Consider the following 19,884-nt stretch of genomic DNA (forward strand, 5'->3'; position numbering starts at 1 on the left):
TATTATATTAGCAAACATAAAAGGGGAGGCAGCAGCAGTGGCAATACGTCAACGGCTGATGGATTTCACTCATTTACAACAGGAACATGAATTACCTAAAATTATCGAACACACCTATGCTGAATTAGGTAGAGATAGCTTGGGAGCTAGAGCAACAAAACCTCAACTCATGGGTGGTCCTGATAAAGACAACAACAAGCAGGCACCTGATTCTTCCAAAATGAAACTGGATAGCAATAATAAAAAACAAAAGAATAGAGAAGGTAGGTCACAATCCAGGGGTGGGTCTCCTCAATAAGGAGCCCTCCGAAAGGCGGTACAAACTTAGGAATCGTGATAACATTAAACAGATATACTGATACACGTTCCTCTCAGGGTTCATCAAAAAAATCCGAGAGGGAAGGAGGGTCAGAACACAGACAAGAAGATCGTTCAAAGTCCAGAGACACGCAACGTGCTTCAGACTATATTTCCAAAAAAGAAGAGAAATCAAAACCTTAATTTAAAAAGAAGAAAGTAGCAGGTCTTAAAGTTAGACATGCCCAGAATTCTGAGGACTCAACTTCTGAACAGAGAATGGGCTCTGACGATGCTAGACAACGCAGCAGAAGTAACAATAGCTCACCAGAACCTTTTGGAATTTCTAGTGACAGCAGAGTTTAATGAACATATCACAATGAAGACACCTTATATAAGGTTAAGTGTCCCGCATAAGTTACATGAAATAACACTTTGAATGGAGGGGGGACAAACCTAGAAAAATTAAAGGTCTCTTTTGGGAGAACCTAACTCATGGATATGACATTCTTTTGGCTGAAAAAGATTGGCCGCCTGAAGTAGTTATGGAGTGCCCAGAGGGAGAAACGGTAATTTTACTGCTTTTTCCAACCTTGTTGCAATATACTTTGAACATACATTCGCGCAGGTGTAGGCGATAGTACTTGCTCCAGCATTATATCACAACCATGTTGGGTGGGATGCTGAGTCACCTCACCCTGAAATCCCATTAAAAACTACTCCCAACGAGACAGTACCCAATAAATCAGGAAGCAAAAAAACAGGTCAGGGAGATCTTAGATCAACTTGAATACCAGGGTGTAATTGAAGCTTGCATCTCTTCGATGAATAATGCTTTGTTTTCCCGTAATGAAACCCCATAATTCATACCATCTAGTTTTAGACTATAGACATCTGAACACATGCACTAAAACATTTGTAGTACAAAATGCACACAGTGCCGCATTGATGAATAACATTGTGCGAAGAAAATACAAAACAACATTAAATATCTCAAATGGATTTTTCTGCCAAAATATAGCGCCTGAAAGCAGATATTTAACAGCATTCTCAGCGCTCGGTTCTCAGCGTCAATTTTTTCAACACCCCCAAGGGTTTAAGAATAGCGCTGGGTTGTTCTTCACTAGGATAACAGAGTTACTTCAGGATTTGGATGAAGTGGTATTGTCCTATGTAGATTATATTTATCTGACGGATGATGGTTTAATGGATCACTTGACCAGGGTGAGCTACATCATTTTGGGGTACGCCTCTAAGGGCTACAAGTTCAACTTAAAAAAATCAAAAATAGCCCACCTCAATGTCCTATTTTTGGGTTATGAGCTTTCAAATGAAGGGAAAAGCCTGGCAGCTAACTTTTTAGAAACGTGTGTGCTGCTCCAACCTAATAAATCATTGAAAAACCTACAATCCATATTGGGATTCTTGAATTTTGGCAGAACTTGCATTTTAGATTATGCAGAAAAAGGGAAACCTTTCTATGACCTAATAAGACAGGCATTGGACACAGGAACATACAGATATCCTTTGTTCCTTACAAGCTGACATGATAGCTTCAAAACACCTGCACACACGTGTAAACAGCACAAATTTGGTGATCCACGTTATAGCAGGTCAATCGGTGTATACTTTCCTAACCTTCAATGAAGGCGAAACAGTACCCATAGCATACAAATCACACTTGTACAAACGCTGAAATGCATTTTGCTTCTACAGAAAAAATTCTGACAGCAGTAAAGACAAACTTCCCAGTATCTCATGCCAATGGCTGCAGCCATAAGCCGCTTTAGTTTGCCCTTAGTGGCACACAACCACCATATGGAAGGCAGGTCCATATATTTCTTTCAAGGGTGGCAATATATAACCTGAAAAATGTGTCCTTCAGATGGTTCAACAGGGCTTTGCCCTTTTATTCCTTCAAGACCTGCCACTTCTCCCCCTTCTTCACATCGGAGCAACTTTCAGAGGAGCACCTGTCCATCTGGCTTCAAGCAATGCAGCCTCTTTTGCCCAAATAGAGACTGGCTGTCCTAGGTTCTATCTGCCCTCAATTCAGGCAGCTGAATGGTTGCTTTTGGGTTGCAGAACACCTACTTGGGTCTGAATGCATTGGCATCTGATGCTGCAGTGTGTATGGATACTGCAAGTTACATCTGGGTGCCGATGCATGTGATGCTGCGGCATGAACAGATACAGCGAGTCACATCTGAGTTCAGAAGCATGATGCTGCAGCATGTGCAGATACTGCAAGCTGCATCTGGATGCAGAGGCATGTGATGCTACGGTGTGTACAGATGCTGCGAGTTACATCTGGGTTCAGAGGCATTGTGTTGCTACAGCGTGTACAGATGCTCCGAGTTACATCTGGGAACAGAGTCATGTCAATCTGCAGCGTGTTCAGATACTACGAGTTACAGCTGGGTGCAGACACTTGTCATGCTGCAGCATGCTCAGATACTGCAAGTTACTTCTGGGTGCAGAAGATTTTGATGCTGCATTGTGAACTGATGCTGCGAGTTACGTCTGGGTGCAGAAGATTCTGATACTGCAGTGTGTACAGATACTGCAAGTTACGTCTGGGTGTAGAGGATTCTGAGGCTGCAGAGTGTACAGATACTGTGAGTTACGTCTGGGTGTAGAGGATTCTGATGCTGCAGCGTGTACAGAAACTGAGAGTTACGTCTGGGTGCAGAGTTTTCTGAGGCTGCAGAGTGTACAGATACTGCGAGTTACGTCTGGTTGCAGAGTATTCTGATGCTGCAGCGTGTACAGATACTGAGAGTTACGTCTGGGTGCAGAGTATTCTGAGGCTGCAGAGTGTACAGATACTGTGAGTTACGTGTGGATGCAGAGTATTCTGATGCTGCAGAGTGTACAGATACTGCGAGTTACATCTGGGTGCAGAGTATTCTGAGGCTGCAGAGTGTACAGATACTGTGAGTTACGTCTGGGTGTAGAGGATTCTGATGCTGCAGAGTGTACAGATAGTGCGAGTTACATCTGGGTGCAGAGTATTCTGAGGCTGCAGAGTGTACAGATACTGCGAGTTACATCTGGGTGCAGAGCATTCTGATACTGCAGCGTGTACAGATACTGCGAGTTACATCTGGGTGCAGAGTACTCTGAGGCTGCAGAGTGTACAGATACTGTGAGTTACTTCTGGGTGCAGAGTATTCTGATGCTGCAGCAATTGCAGATACTGCGAGTTACGCCTGGGTGCAGAGTATTCTGATGCTGCAGCGTGTACAGATACTGAGAGTTACGTCTGGGTGCAGAGTATTCTGATGCTGCAGCGTGTACAGATACTGCGAGTTACGTCTGGGTGCAGAGTATTCTGATGCTGCATTGTGTACAGATACTGTGAGTTACGTCTGGGTGTAGAGGATTCTGATGCTGCAGCGTGTACAGATACTGAGAGTTACGTCTGGGTGCAGAGTATTCTGATGCTGCGACATGTACAGATACTGTGAGTTACGTCTGGGTGCAGAGTATTCTGATGCTGCAGAGTGTACAGATATTGTGAGTTACATCTGGGTGCAGAGTATTCTGAGGCTGCAGAGTGTACAGATACTGCGAGTTACGTCTGTGTGCAGAGTATTCTGATGCTGCATTGTGTACAGATACTGAGAGTTACGTCTGGGTGCAGAGTATTCTGAGGCTGCAGAGTGTACAGATACTGTGAGTTACGTCTGGGTGCAGAGCATTCTGATACTGCAGCGTGTACAGATACTGAGAGTTACGTGTGGATGCAGAGTATTCTGATGCTGCAGAGTGTACAGATACTGCGAGTTACATCTGGGTGCAGAGTATTCTGAGGCTGCAGAGTGTACAGATACTGTGAGTTACGTCTGGGTGCAGTAGATTCTGAGGCCGCAGCATGTACAGATACTGAGAGTTACGTCTGGGTGCAGTAGATTCTGAGGCTGCAGAGTGTACAGATACTGTGAGTTACGCCTGGGTGTAGAGGATTCTGATGCTGCAGCGTGTACAGATACTGAGAGTTACGTCTGGGTGTAGGAGATTCTGATGCTGCAACATGTACAGATACTGCGAGTTACGTCTGGGTGCAGAGTATTCTGATGCGGCAGCGTGCACTGATACGGAGAGTTACATCTGGGTTCAGTAGAATCTGATACTACAGAGTGTACAGATACTGAGAGTTACGTCTGGGTGCAGGACATTCTGATGCTGCGACATGTACAAATACTGCGAGTTACGTCTGGGTGCAGAGTATTCTGATGCTGCAGCGTGTACAGATACTGCAAGTTACGTCTGGGTGCAGAGTATTCTGATGCTGCAGCGTGTACAGATACTGCAAGTTACGTCTGGGTGCAGAGTATTCTGATGCTGCAGCGTGTGCAAATACTGCGAGTTACGTCTGGATGCAGAGTATTCTGATGCTACAGAGTGTACAGATACTGTGAGTTATGTCTGGGTGCAGAGTATTCTGATGCTGCAGCGTGTACAGATACTGCAAGTTACGTCTGGGTGCAGAGTTTTCTGATGCTGCAGCGTGTACAGATACTGCAAGTTACGTCTGGGTGCAGAGTATTCTGATGCTACAGAGTGTACAGATACTGTGAGTTATGTCTGGGTGCAGAGTTTTCTGATGCTGCAGCGTGTACAGATACTGCAAGTTACGTCTGGGTGCAGAGTATTCTGATGCTACAGAGTGTACAGATACTGAGAGTTACGTCTGGGTGCAGAGTATTCTGATGCTACAGAGTGTACAGATACTGTGAGTTACATCTGGGTGCAGAGCATTCTGAGGCTGCAGAGTGTACAGATACTGCGAGTTACATCTGGGTGCAGAGTATTCTGAGGCTGCAGAGTGTACAGATACTGCGAGTTACATCTGGGTGCAGAGCATTCTGATACTGCAGCGTGTACAGATACTGCGAGTTACATCTGGGTGCAGAGTATTCTGATGCTGCTGAGTGTACAGATACTGAGAGTTACGTCTGGGTGCAGAGTATTCTGATGCGGCAGCGTGCACTGATACGGAGAGTTACATCTGGGTTCAGTAGAATCTGATACTACAGAGTGTACAGATACTGAGAGTTACGTCTGGGTGCAGGAGATTCTGATGCTGCGACATGTACAGATACTGCGAGTTACGTCTGGATGCAGAGTATTCTGATGCTGCAGCGTGTATAGATACTGCGAGTTACGTCTGGGCGCAGAGTATTCTGATGCTACAGAGTGTACAGATACTGTGAGTTATGTCTGGTGCAGAGTATTCTGATGCTGCAGAGTGTACAGATACTGAGAGTTACGTCTGGGTGCAGTAGATTCTGAGGCTGCAGAGTGTACAGATACTGTGAGTTACGTCTGGGTGTAGAGGATTCTGATGCTGCAGCGTGTACAGATACTGAGAGTTACGTCTGGGTGTAGGAGATTCTGATGCTGCAACATGTACAGATACTGCGAGTTACGTCTGGGTGCAGAGTATTCTGATGCGGCAGCGTGCACTGATACGGAGAGTTACATCTGGGTTCAGTAGAATCTGATACTACAGAGTGTACAGATACTGAGAGTTACGTCTGGGTGCAGGAGATTCTGATGCTGCGACATGTACAGATACTGCGAGTTACGTCTGGATGCAGAGTATTCTGATGCTGCAGCGTGTATAGATACTGCGAGTTACGTCTGGATGCAGAGTATTCTGATGCTACAGAGTGTACAGATACTGTGAGTTACGTCTGGGTGCAGAGTTTTCTGAGGCTGCAGAGTGTACAGATACTGTGAGTTATGTCTGGGTGCAGAGTTTTCTGATGCTGCAGCGTGTACAGATACTGAGAGTTATGTCTGGGTGCAGAGTATTCTGAGGCTGCAGAGTGTACAGATACTGTGAGTTATGTCTGGGTGCAGAGTATTCTGATGCTGCAGCGTGTACAGATACTGTGAGTTATATCTGGGTGCAGAGTATTCTGATGCTGCAGCGTGTACAGATACTGAGAGTTACGTCTGGGTGCAGGAGATTCTGATGCTGCAACGTGTACAGATACTGAGAGTTCTGTCTGGGTGCAGAGTATTCTGAGGCTACAGAGTGTACAGATACTGTGAGTTATGTCTGGGTGCAGAGTTTTCTGATGCTGCAGCGTGTACAGATACTGAGAGTTACGTCTGGGTGCAGAGTATTCTGATGCTACAGAGTGTACAGATACTGTGAGTTACATCTGGGTGCAGAGTATTCTGAGGCTGCAGAGTGTACAGATACTGCGAGTTACATCTGGGTGCAGAGCATTCTGATACTGCAGCGTGTACAGATACTGCGAGTTACATCTGGGTGCAGAGTATTCTGAGGCTGCAGAGTGTACAGATACTGTGAGTTACTTCTGGGTGCAGAGTATTCTGATGCTGCTGAGTGTACAGATACTGAGAGTTACGTCTGGGTGCAGAGTATTCTGATGCGGCAGCGTGCACTGATACGGAGAGTTACATCTGGGTTCAGTAGAATCTGATACTACAGAGTGTACAGATACTGAGAGTTACGTCTGGGTGCAGGAGATTCTGATGCTGCGACATGTACAGATACTGCGAGTTACGTCTGGATGCAGAGTATTCTGATGCTGCAGCGTGTATAGATACTGCGAGTTACGTCTGGGCGCAGAGTATTCTGATGCTACAGAGTGTACAGATACTGTGAGTTATGTCTGGTGCAGAGTATTCTGAGGCTGCTGAGTGTACAGATACTGAGAGTTACGTCTGGGTGCAGTAGATTCTGAGGCTGCAGCATGTACAGATACTGAGAGTTACGTCTGGGTGCAGTAGATTCTGAGGCTGCAGAGTGTACAGATACTGTGAGTTACGTCTGGGTGTAGAGGATTCTGATGCTGCAGCGTGTACAGATACTGAGAGTTACGTCTGGGTGTAGGAGATTCTGATGCTGCAACATGTACAGATACTGCGAGTTACGTCTGGGTGCAGAGTATTCTGATGCGGCAGCGTGCACTGATACGGAGAGTTACATCTGGGTTCAGTAGAATCTGATACTACAGAGTGTACAGATACTGAGAGTTACGTCTGGGTGCAGGAGATTCTGATGCTGCGACATGTACAGATACTGCGAGTTACGTCTGGATGCAGAGTATTCTGATGCTGCAGCGTGTATAGATACTGCGAGTTACGTCTGGATGCAGAGTATTCTGATGCTACAGAGTGTACAGATACTGTGAGTTATGTCTGGGGGCAGAGTTTTCTGATGCTGCAGCGTGTACAGATACTGAGAGTTACGTCTGGGTGCAGGAGATTCTGATGCTGCAACGTGTACAGATGCTCCAAGTTACATCTGAATGCACAGGGCCATGTTGTTTCTAAGAATGCAAACAAATGTACCTTCTACAGATGCCTCTTCATCCTTTTATATACTGCACAAGGTGTATGGTCCATTTTTAGTTTAAAGAACTATCATGAGCCTCGTCCAATAAATGTATTGAATTAATTGCTCTCCTCTACCCCGCTAATGATATTAAAAACTGGTCAGATGTTGTTGCCTTGCCTTTGCATACTCTGTAAGGCAGTAAACTGGTCATTGGACTCTTGGAGTCATGGGTGCGGGTGTCGCTGATGTCACTGTGCCTTGGGTTACATTGTGCCAGTAATAATTCCTCTCTCTGCAGTATGGATGTCAGGACAGCAAGCTCAGGGAGCAGTGCCTGGGAGGGGCAATTACAGAGCCTGGTTCTGTCGGAGTATGCGTCCACTGAAATGAGCCTTCACGCTCTCTACATGCATGAGGTATGTCTTTTATGAGCAGGAGCCTCTCCATCAACCGCTGAGACCACCTATTTTGGGGGCCAAATGCCTTATCTAGGAGAACACGTTGTGTGTCTGAGCCCATCTCGTGTGTCTGAGACCCCCTCGTGTGTGTAAGACCACCACATATGTCTGAAATCACCTTGTATGGGTGACCTTGTGTGCCTGAGACCACCTCGTGCGTCTGGGACCACCTCATTTGTGTGAGACCACCACACGTGGGACAAGCGCCTCGTGCGGGAGACCACCACATGTGTGGGAGACCACCATATGTGTGGATCAAGTGCCTCCTATAGTTCCGAGGGTTTCAAAAATCTGAAATCTCCAATGCTGTAGTTTAGGTTTTTATTTCTTATGCTTTTGTCTTTCATGCTTTTTGTCTTCCTTTCCACCTGGTTGGAGATTCATGCCGCACGCGACACAGGCTTGGCACTGTAAAGGACTCCACGAGTACCCCTCGGCATACCCAGATCCCAATGCCACTGTGTGCCCGCAAACATTTTATCCAATTCCTCTTCTTTCCATTCATGGTAGGGTCCGACTCCAGTCAAAGTTAAAGAAGGGTCCTGTCTGGACGATAACCCTTGATCTTGTTGCAGGACACAGCCCTGGTACCTTTATATTAGTGCAATGACAGGACCATACCCCCTGCTGCGAGAGCCTCCAGCACCCAGTCTAGATGTTCAGCCTCCTCCTACACACGTTTGATATGTAATTCCTGCAGTGTCAGGTGACTAGTTACAATGGATAAGAGGGCGAGTGTGGGTGCCTCCACAGTCATTGCACCTATACCAATCCAGCACATCCTCAGCCAGGTGCAGGGCCTCATGTTCACTAGGACAACTACTGAGCGGAGGGTAATACTTTTGTCAGATTATAAACCAGTAAATACCCGAGTTTACCTCGACCCAATCTTCTCTTATTGAAGAGCACGTAACGTATAATAACATGGATCAAACCACGAATGAGTCAAGATTTTTAAGTATCATTCTTGGCTACTTTCAAATATTTCCTCTCGACCAAAGGGCTGCTTTACAGATAATGGCATATCTTCTGCTATAACTTTGGTACCTCATCTGCTCGTGCCCCTATGATAGGCTTTGAAGAAGGTTTTAATTCCACACACAGTTCCACCATCCATCCATGAAACCTTTTCAAACTTTCATTGGAGAAGGTTTTGCAATTCCTGATTTTTCCTACCGTGAGATTTAGCCTTATTGCATGGGGACTCCACTTCTTTACCTAACATATGTTTACTAAATGAAATAAGACCCAATGCAGCCATTTTATGTCGTAAAGCCTGTTTTGAAAAAGCACAGGGTTTGAGGTCGCAAAATGGCTTTTTGTTAAATGCTGAACCCATTTTCCAGTTCAGATATATCTTACCGAATCACAAAAAGGGTTTAGAAACCCAAAACAAATTGATATTTGGAAGGGGCGTGTTTAGAGCCTCCCTGCCAAATGCCTATTTGTTAAGATTTGTGGCAATGGTTCGCGACCAAAATCTGGTCTCAAAACATTGCAATTTTACTGAAACCTCAAAGGAGGTGTTATCATTCACCGATGAGAAGGGGTCCTTATGGGACTCTACCCCCTTTGTGAATTAAAAAAAAATGTTGCAAAGTCAAGTTGAATTTATTTAAAATGCAGTCACAGACATGGTGGTCTGTTGGCCCCAGCAAACCACCATCCCTGTGATGGCCTCCAACCATAGTGAGCTGCAGTTTACCCGATAAACATTCTTTCAGTCGGATTGTGACTATGATTAGGAATTTGTCACACATAAGACCCCGGAGATCTCTGCTCAGTTAACTGAACAGTATTTATATCGGTGCTTCATTGAATCCGTCATGTCCCCAGCGCCTCTTTAAAATGGAAGAGAGTCAGCTACAGCTCTAATGTCTGCAGAAGAAAGGCGCCTAAGGTAGTCTTTTCATGGAGTTCACTCTTGTCAGTTTGTACCTTCCTTCATCTTTTCAGCAGATTATTAGTGTAATTCAGACTCAAAAGAAGCGCCTTTCTCCTCAGGGATTTGTATTGGTTCTTCCGGCCTGGAAGAGATAGCTCTACATACGGGCCTTGCGGCTCTTCAAACTAGTCACCAAAGGAGACCCAAGGTTTTACTTAATCCTACTGACTTTGGTCATGGTTCCATCTAGGCAGGCCTTTCATATGCTTCATTTTGCATTGTCTAAGCCAGCCTCTCCAGAAGTTCTGAATGACATTTAGGTCTGGAAGCATCCTGACTTCAGTACCCAATTGGTGCTTGGAACTGGTGATATTCTGTACTTTTAAATGCCAAATGTCTGGATTGAAATACATGACACCGAAGGATGAGCCCTCTGTGGTTTAGGGTAGCCGGCTGGCTGCATATCCTTTTCCTTTAGGTGGGTGTCTGTTGTGTTCACACGCAAAGGCATTCAGTTGCTACTTTTATTTGTAAAGGTTTTCTTTTGAGAGTTTTTATTTTGCTAGGCACTGTTGTCCTTTTTAAAAAGTTCCTTTCTTGCTGGTTGTTGTTGCAGAGAGGTTTCTTTGCTACTGGAGTCAGTTCTACAGTATTTTTTGTTCCTTGTGCCTTTTTGTGATTGAGGTTTTTAGAGGCACGTTTGTTCTTGATATATTATGTCGGTGGATTATAGTGCAGTTTTTGGTGCCTGTCGACTAAGGTATCTGTTGTGCTGTAGTGCTTGTGAGGTACCTATTTATTTGAGTGGCTAGAGAATCCTTGGTTATTTGCGTCATTTCATCTTAAGCAATGTAGAGTCCCCTTTGTTGATATGATTGACTACGGGCTGTTTCTTCTGTTGATCGCATTTTGTAGTTGATTGTTTCATTTGTTTTTGATATGTGGGTTTTCAATGCTAATGTGTTTTTTGTTGCTTCTGTCCTTTATTATAGTTGAGTAGCATAGGTTGCCTTTGCGGCTGGTGTCTATTGTTGTTGCATGATGAGTGATTTGGTTTCTCTGATCTTCGTTGGGTGTTTAGGGAGTTATCTGTTTTTGATGTGGCTGAGTGTTTGGAGGCTGCTTTGTTGCCTAGACCTCATGAAGGTGAGGCTGGTACCCATCGTTTGACATTCAACGTCTTCTGACTGCCATTAGGAAGGAACTTAGCTCCTGTTCTACAGTGGTAAGTGCTTTTTGCACACAGACTGGTTGCGACCTGCTCTGCATTTTGAAATGAAACTGTTGCTCTGATCATTTGCATCACAAAACATATATTCACAGGAATTACAAAATCTTCTGGTGATTAATAAAGCAGAGGGATTTTGTGACCCACAACAAATGTCTTGAAAAGCACGGATGCAGGTGTGCAGAGGACCGCAGACCTCCATCTTTGGATATTGTTGAGGCTTCTCTAGAGCACTTCTCTGTTGAGATTGACTGCTGTTTTTCGGAAGTAGTTTGAATGCTTGTCATGTTTTCTGCTAGAGAGTAAGTTACATTTGTTAGGTGTTGGATGTAACTGGGCTTGCTTTCTTCTCACAGCTGCATAAACAGCACACACGCATGTTACCAGAGCGCCATGTCTGGCACCGCGAGGACAGTGACGAGAGTGGAGAGAGCCTGCATGAAGACACAGAAGCCCTGAAGGAAACACCCACGGCCATCCCACGCTCAGCCAGTTATCCCTTCGCCGCCAAGCAGCCGGCAGAGGAGTCCGGAATTCAGCAGGCAGGATTCCAGAGAAAATATGGCGGCATCTCAGGTAGGCAACAGCTGTGGCAGCTCTGCCCTTCTCTTGGTGTCCTAGTATACATTGAATCTCAGTGCAACTCCCTGGGTAGGGCCTTCTGTAATTGACCTCACTCAGCCCCTAGTCATTACTACTAGTTATTTGATTAAATGTGTTTCTTACATCTATCCTTTCCTTAGACTGACTGATCTCGCTCCTCTCACCATGCTGTATCTCGAGTTCCAGCGTTCTTCTCTGATTCTTCTTCCTCGTACTTCGGATCCCTAGTTGTCTCCTATCACTCTCTGCTCTTCCACATCCTTGGCTCTCTCTTCCCACATACCACCCTCTACCTCCAGCGCGCCACCTTTCTTCCCACTCACCGCCATCTGCCCCCAGAGCACTACCTCTGTTTGCATGTCCATCTACCCCATATCACTTGCACTCTCCTCCAACTCATCGTCCTCTACCTCCAGAGCACCACCTCTCCTTTCCATTCACCACCCTCTAATTCCAGATCACAAGTTCTCTTCTCCCACTCAACAGGTGGCTTATAAGTAGCATTAATTTACCCGTCACTTGCAGGGTCCTAGTAGTTTGCCCACAGTCACTATCTTCTTCCACAAATGCAGTAGCTCCTTACAGAGCCCTGTCTTTTTAATTTATTTACCATCCCTAAACTCCAGATTGCCAGCTGTTCTGTCTGTAAAGATTCTCCGATCTCCTCCCACTCACCACCCCTGCCTCTCTCCTCCCACTCACCGTCCCCCGCCTCTCTCCTCCCACTCATCATTCCCTGCCTTTCTCCTCCCACTCACTGTCTCGCCTCCCACACACCGTCCCCTGCATCTCTCCTACTACTCACTGCCCCGCCTCTCTCCTCCCGCTGACCATCCCCTGCCTCTAACCTCCCACTCACTGCCCCAGCCTATCTCCTCCCACTCACTGTCCCCTGCTTCTCTCCTCCCACTCACTGCCCATTCGCTCTCTCCTCACAGTCACCATCCTTTCACTCTCTCTTCCCGCTCACCGTCCCCTGCCCCACTCCTGCCTCTCACCGTCCCCTGCCTCTCTCCTCCCGCTCACTGTCCCCTGCTTCTCTCCTCCCACTCACTGTCCCCTGCTTCTCTCCTCCCGCTCACTATCCCCTGCCTCTCTCCTACCCCTCACATCCCCTGCTTCTCTCCTCCCGCTCACTGTCCCCTGCTTCTCTCCTCCCGCTCACCATCCCTTGCCCCTCTCCTCCCGCTCACCGGCCCCTGCCTCATTCCTCCCGCTCACTGTCTCCTGCTTCTCTCCTCCCACTCACTGTCCCCTGCCTCTCTCCTCCCGCTCACCTTCCCCTGCTTCTCTCCTCCCGCTCACCGTCCACTTGCCCCTCTCCTCCCGCTCACCGTCCCCTGCCTCTCTCCTCCCGCTCACTGTCCCCTGCTTCTCTTCTCCCACTCACTGTCCCCTGCTTCTCTCCTCTGTCACCATCCTTTCACTCTCTCCTCCTGCTCACCGTCCCTTGCTTCTGTCCTCCCACTCACCATCCCCTGCTTCTCTCCTCCCGCTCACTGTCTCCTGCCTCTCTCCTCCCATTGACTGTCCCCTGCCTCTCTCCTCTCACTCACTGCCCTCCGCCACTCACCTCCCTCTCACCATTCCCTGCCTTCCTCCTCCCACTCACCGCCCCCTGCCTCTTGGACACAAGCTCTCTCTTCCCACTCATCTTGTGTCTACATATCACCAGCTGTCTCCTCTCACTCAACATCCTTTTCTTGACAGCACTAGCTGTCTTCACCACACTGCACTTTCGCAACCCTAGTTCAGCTCTTATGAAGCGCCCTCCATCTCAGGATCTCTAGTTCTTTCCTCTCATAAACGTTCATTTTTAGGTCTCGGCTAGCATTGCTGCGCACATGCGCAGCTCGATCGTCGAGATTTAATGTAACTGAGGAGTTTCAGTAAAGGGCTTTAAGCCCCACCCCTCTTTTCCATTGGCCGGCGTCACCGTTTATGCTAAACGGTGGCCAGCCATTGGAAAAGAGCTTTGTATGTTGCCTCCCTTTAACTTTTTCTGCCGTCCCACTTGGACAGGCTCGCCTGCTTTCCGTTGTTAGACCTGGCACCTTGGCGTGGGTCTCCCTTTCACTTTTTGTTGTTGTTGCCTCATGTGTTTGGCTGGTGTTAGCCGCTCAGGACACTGTGCCACTGCCAATCAGTGCCACAGCGCAAGTGCTCCCTTGATAAAATGTATCCATTGATTGAATTCCATGATTGGCTCATTTGGTTTACTGTCAGGTCCCAGTAAAGTGCACCAGGAGTGCCCAGGGCTTGTAAATCCAAATACTGCTAGTGGGCCTGCAGCACCGATTGTGCCACCCATAAACGCAGCCTTGTGAAATGTGTCTAAGGTCTGCCATTGCAGAACCTGCGTGCAGTCTGGTACTGTCATGCTGACTGGGCAAGGGCACCCCCTTGCCAGTCCCTAAACCTTCCCTTAACTTCATATTAGTCACCCCTATGGTAGGCCCAAGGGCAGGATGCATTGTAAGTGTAAGGTATGACAAGCCCTGATGTGTGTGGCATGTCCTAATAGTGAATTACAGCCATTTTCGTTTTTCACTATTGAAGGCTACCTGCTCTCCATAGGCCAGAATGGGCTGCTGGAATTATCACACTCTATAATCCTAGCAGACTCAGGGAACATGGTAGAAACTCGAGTTTGATATGCCTGAACTCAGAATAATAAAATACATCTTGTAGCAAAGGTTATTTTAATGTTCTGTGTTTGCAAATACCACTTTTAGAAAGTTGGTATTTGCTTGCTTAACCATTTCAGCCCGCCTCTGCTCTGATGTGTATCTGCTGTCTGGTTTGTGTGAGTGACAGGGCTGGGGGATTCCAGGAGACAGTCTGGGCAGCCAGGTAGTGAATAGAAAGATTACACCAGGATGGGTGGGAGGAGTGCCCCTTGACTTTGAATAGGGCTGTGCTCTGCCACCACAATGCTGGCTCCCCCTCCTGTGGAGCGTCTGATGTCTCTGCCCTGCACACTGAAAAGACAACCCAGAGTCACCACAACAAAGTGCTCAGAAACCGGACCGAACTAGGCAAAGACCCCCCTGGCCGCAAAGAACAAAAGAAATGTAGTATAAATATAGGAGCCCTGCTCCTAGGAAATCAGATCCTGCTTGAACCACGAAGAACCTCTGTCCGACTAGAAGAACCTGGGAAAGCTGAAGGAGGAGTACTGTCACTGACCTGGGGGACTGGCCTGCAGTGGGTGCCTTGCTGAGAAAGGAGAGGAAAAGACTGAAAGAGACTTTGTAGAACTTGTGCTTCAACCTAAATCTCCAAGGGCTTGTGGGTGAGCTTGCCCCCTGAATGGAGTCCCAGGAATATTGGACTCTTCCTGCCTCAAGAGCCGCTGGACATTGTCTTGAAACTTGCCCCGCCGCTGGACCCGCGATCGAAGTGCGACCCGAAACCCTGTTCGTTCTGCAGCCGTGTCCGTGGCCGCCCCGCACCGTGTGGCTCCGCTCTGCACGAGCCGTACCCGCACTGTCCACCGCCCCGAACCAGGGTATCTAACCAAGCCGGGCCGCACCGGAGGAGAGCCAACATACGCTCCTGGAGCCCTTCACCTGCAGCATCATCCGCGTCGACCCCTACGAACTGCAAAGGTACTGTGAGAGTCGCCTTGACTATGTGCGCATCGGACCCGCGTGTCCGCAACGTTTAACTAACTCTTTTGGGATACGATCTTCCCCGAAACGAACCGCACAATCAGCGCGAAGCGCACGATACACAGAGATACGCATATCATTAACCAGAAACGCTCCTTCCTAAGATTGTGGCCTCCTGTTAAGAAACGTTATTTGGGTCTGGTACTAAGCCTTTTTATATAAAGAATACTTATTTTTATACAACCCTGGTGTGGTGTCCATGTGTGATGTTGTCCCTGAGTTGCTGTGTGTATTTACAAATGCTTAACCCATAACGCTCCGAGATTAGCCTTGTCTGCTCGCGCCACGCAACCTAGAGGGTGAGCAGGGGTTATTTTAAGGAGTAAGTCCCTTGCCCTGACTGAAGGAGAGGGTCCCTGCTTGTCACAAGTATTTACCTGTGCCAACCAGAGACCCCCGATTCTAACATTGGAGGCAGCGGTGAGGATTTTCGAATTTGCATTTGTGATTTAGACACAGTAATTGGTGAGCACCACGTAGTGAGTTCAGACCAATAACACAGCCACATACTTGTGATTTTTGTTTTGCTGAGCAATCTCAATTTTTTAAAGAAAAGTCATGCCTGGTTCACTCAATGGAGGAAAGGCAGCATCTATCATCCCTGACATTGAAGGAATAGAATGAGAAGAAGAGAGGCTAGAGAGCTACACCGTAGCCCAACTGAAGGGCTTCTGTCTCAAGTTTAGAGTTTCACAGTCTGGATGCAAAAACAAGTCCCACTACCAAAAGGCGCTGAGGGCCTGGATAGAGTCAAGGGCACCTGAGAATGCGGTGGAAATTGAATTAGCAAAAAGCCTCCTTGATTTTAGCAGAGTCCTGTCGCCAGAGGAGTTGGCAGACAGGAAGGATACCCGGGCACTTGATATGGAGATGGCAAAACTTAATGGACAGCTGGCAATGGAAAGCAAAAGGCTGGCTATGGAAGAGAGAAAAAGCCAAATGGAGCATGAGATGAAATTGAGGGAGTTGGAGCTGAAAGCTAAAAGTTTGGACAATCCTCCCTCTGGTTGCAGCGCAACTCCAGTGCAGGTAGAGTCAAGGGTGTACATACCAAAAGAGGTGGTAAAAGAGTTTTTTTTAAATGATGACATAGGGCAGTGGTTCAAAGCCTATGAGGTAGCCATGTCTTCCCAACGAGTCCCTGAGAGAGATTGGAGAGCAGGGTTGTGGGGGCGGTTCCCTAGCGAGGGGCGGGACACATTGCTAGATTTGCCTTCTGACGTTCATAACTCTTACCCCCACGTGAAGGATGATTTGATGGCCAGGTATGGGTTAACTCCTGAATTGTATAGACAGAGGTTCAGGGGTTGTGCAAAGATTCCTAATAGTACCTATGTGGAGTATGTAACTTTTTTCTGCAGAGCACTGGATGGTTGGGTGAAGGGTAGCAAAGTGAATGATTTTCAAGGTCTCTTTGATTTAATTACATGGGAGCACTTGTCTAGTAATTGTTTTCCTGAGCTACGCCAGCACCTGGTAGATAGCAGGCTGACTAACCCTAGGAAGCTTGCTGAGGAGGCGGACCGCTGGGTCAGCGCCAGGGTCCACAAGGGTTAAGTGGGAGACTCCGCCAAGGGTGGGCAGGGTCCCCAGCAGAGGAGTGGAGGGTAACCAGAGGGAGTTTCAGAAGAGGCCCCAAAGTAATACCCAAGGGAACCAAGGGAAGGGTTCTCAGCCTCCCCCGCCCCAGAAACCACCCGGGGCCCCAACAGGTACCCCTGTTCAAAGAGGGCCCCTCAAGTGTTACAAGTGTGGTGAGTTGGGTCATTTTGGCAATGATCCAAAGTGTCGCCAATTTGGTAAACCTGCACCCCCGAGTTCAGGCCCCCGGCAGATGGCTAGTGTAGCCCTGAGTGAGGAATGGGTCGTCCAAGGGAAGGAAGGTCCCGCAGAGATGTCCCTTTTCTCATTAGGAGACTATGATATGGTCCAGGAAAACCAACTGCCCAACAACACTAAGAAATATGGGCAGTGGGTGACCATCAATGGCAAAAAGGTGGGGGCTCTTAGAGATACAGGAGCCAGTGTGACCGCTGTCAAGCATCACCTGGTGTCTCAAGAGCAGGTGGTCCCACATGCATTCTGCCGAGTTGTGAACACCGACAACACTGAAACCCAGTGTCCCATGGCTCAAGTTCCCTTTGAGTGGGAGGGGGTCTCTGGTACTCTTCAGGTAGCTGTGAGAACCGACATGCCTGTAGACTGTTTGTTGGGGAATGACTTGGAGAGCTCACCTTGGGAGAAGGTGGAGAAACGCACTCACCTGCGGATGGTGGGTCTGCCTGACTGGGCTTGCGTGACCACCCGGTCAATGGCAGCCAGTAGGGGTGCTCAAGAGGTCCTGGAGCCCGAGGGAGAGGCCCAGGAACCAGCCTTAAAGAGAAGGAACAGGAGGCGCGGGAAGCCGGCCCCTGAACTTCCCACGGCCCAGGAGGAAGCAGACCCGGAGGGGGATGCCCTGGAGCCTACCGGGGAACAAATAGCTGAACTGGGGGACCTGCCTGAGCTGACCCATTGGCAGCAAGAAGGAGGCCCCTCCAGGGAGGAATTCTGCAGGGCGCAGAAAGAATGTCCTTCTCTCATAGGTCTGCGGCAGCAGGCTGCAGACCAGGCCAACGGTGATCAGTCCGGAACACATTTCATTTATTGGGAGAATGACCTCCTGTATTCAGAGCCTAAGGTTGCTGAGCCTGGGTCAGCCCGTGCGCTAGTGGTACCCCAGCGCTTCAGAGCCTTCCTACTGGGGCTGGCTCACGATGTGCCATTGGCAGGGCATTTGGGACAGGACAAGACCTATGAAAGGCTTGTTCCCCACTTGTATTGGCCTCAAATGCACAGGAACTCAGATGCTCACTGTAGGACCTGCCAGACTTGGCAGGCAAGTGGAAAGAGTGGGAGGAAGCAGAAGGCTCCTCACCAGCCATTCCCTGTGGTCAGTTCCCCATTCCAGCGTGTGAGGATTGACATCGTGGGGCCACTGGACCCCAGGACAGCCATGGGCAACAGGTTCACCCTGATCCTGGTGGACCATGCCACCCGGTACCCGGAAGCCATCCCTCTGAGGACAGTGACGGCCCCCGTGGTGGGACGTGCACTGATGGGAATTTTCTCCAGAGTGGGATTCCCTCTAGAGGTGGTGTCTGACCGGGGTACCAATTTCATATCCAAGTATATGAAATCCCTTTGGCAAGAGTGTGGTGTAACCTACAAATTCACCACACCTTACCACCCCCAAGGAAATGGGTTGGTTGAGATATTGAACCGTACCCTCAAGGCCATGATTATGGGTCTGGAAGAACCCATGAGGCATAAGTGGGAAATCCTCTTGCCATGTCTTCTCTTTGCTTACCGTGAGGTGCCACAGAAGTCTCTAGGGTTCAGCCCCTTTGAGCTCCTGTATGGCCACCCAGTAAGAGGACCGCTAAGTCTGGTCAAAGAAGGCTGGGAGCAATCTCCCAAGAAACCTCCCCAGAATGTATATAGCTACATGCTGGCCTTCAGGAATCAGACTAGGCGTTTCAGGCAACTTGCTGAGGCAAATCTGGAAGCCAGCCAGGAGGAGATGAAGCGGTGGTACGACCAGAATGCCACTCTGGTAGAGCTTCAGCCTTGACAGAAGGTGTGGGTCTTGGCCCCAGTGGAGCATTGTACGCTCCAGGATAAGTGGACCGGCCCCTTTGAGGTGGTGGAGTGCAAGAGTCCTGTCACCTACTTGGGGGACTTGCAGTCGCCCAGGAACCCCTTGAGGGTCCTGCACGTCAACCGCCTGAAGCCCCACTTAGAGAGGTCTGAAGTGGGCATGCTCTTGGCAACAGATGATGGAATGGAAGAGGAGGCTGAGCCTCTTCCTGACCTCCTGGTAGCCACAGAGCGAGATGGGTCAGTGGATGGAGTTAACCTCTCTCCCACCCTGACCCCTGAGCAACAGAATGACTGTCGCCAGCTGCTGGGACAGTTTTCTGACCTGTTCGTCCCGATTCCTAGTGTCACAAATTGGTGCGTCAATGATGTAGATACAGGAGACAGCTTACCTTTGAGGCACAAGGCTTACTGAGTAACTGACAGGGTCAGGGCCTGCATCAAAGAGGAGGTCTCAAAGATGCTTGCTCTTGAGGTGGTAGAGTCCTCCAGCAGTCCTTGGGCCAGCCCAGTGGTCTTGGTCCCGAAGGCTGCAGCGCCGGGAGCCACACCCGAACTCCGGTTCTGTGTGGACTACAGAGAACTCAATTCAGTCACCAAGAATGACGCGCACCCCATCCCCAGAGCTGATGAGCTCATTGATCGGTTAGGGGCTTCCCGGTACCTCAGCACGTTTGACTTGACGTCTGGGTACTGGCAGATCGCCTTGACTGATGGGGCCAAAGAGAGGTCAGCATTCTCCACACCAGATGGGCATTACCAGTTCCGGGTTATGC

General features: G+C 48.4%; 1 protein-coding gene across 4 annotated transcripts in view; it reads left to right on the forward strand.

Annotated features, from left to right (window-relative positions):
• The window catches only part of ATG9A (autophagy related 9A), a 396,601-nt gene that overhangs the window by 293,814 nt on the left and 82,903 nt on the right, over positions 1–19,884 (forward strand). For all 4 annotated transcript variants that reach the window (XR_014980113.1, XR_014980114.1, XM_085650154.1 and 1 more), the window contains exons 13-14: positions 7,920–8,037; positions 11,549–11,768. Coding sequence is in view for 2 of the 4 variants with exons in the window: in XM_085650154.1 (XP_085506280.1) it covers positions 7,920–8,037; positions 11,549–11,768 (338 nt within the window). In the remaining 2 variants the exon portion in view is untranslated. The remainder of the gene's footprint in view (positions 1–7,919; positions 8,038–11,548; positions 11,769–19,884) is intronic.

Source organism: Triturus cristatus, chromosome 3_2 (assembly GCF_964204655.1).
Source record: "Triturus cristatus chromosome 3_2, aTriCri1.1, whole genome shotgun sequence".
Lineage (NCBI taxonomy): Eukaryota > Metazoa > Chordata > Amphibia > Caudata > Salamandridae > Triturus > Triturus cristatus.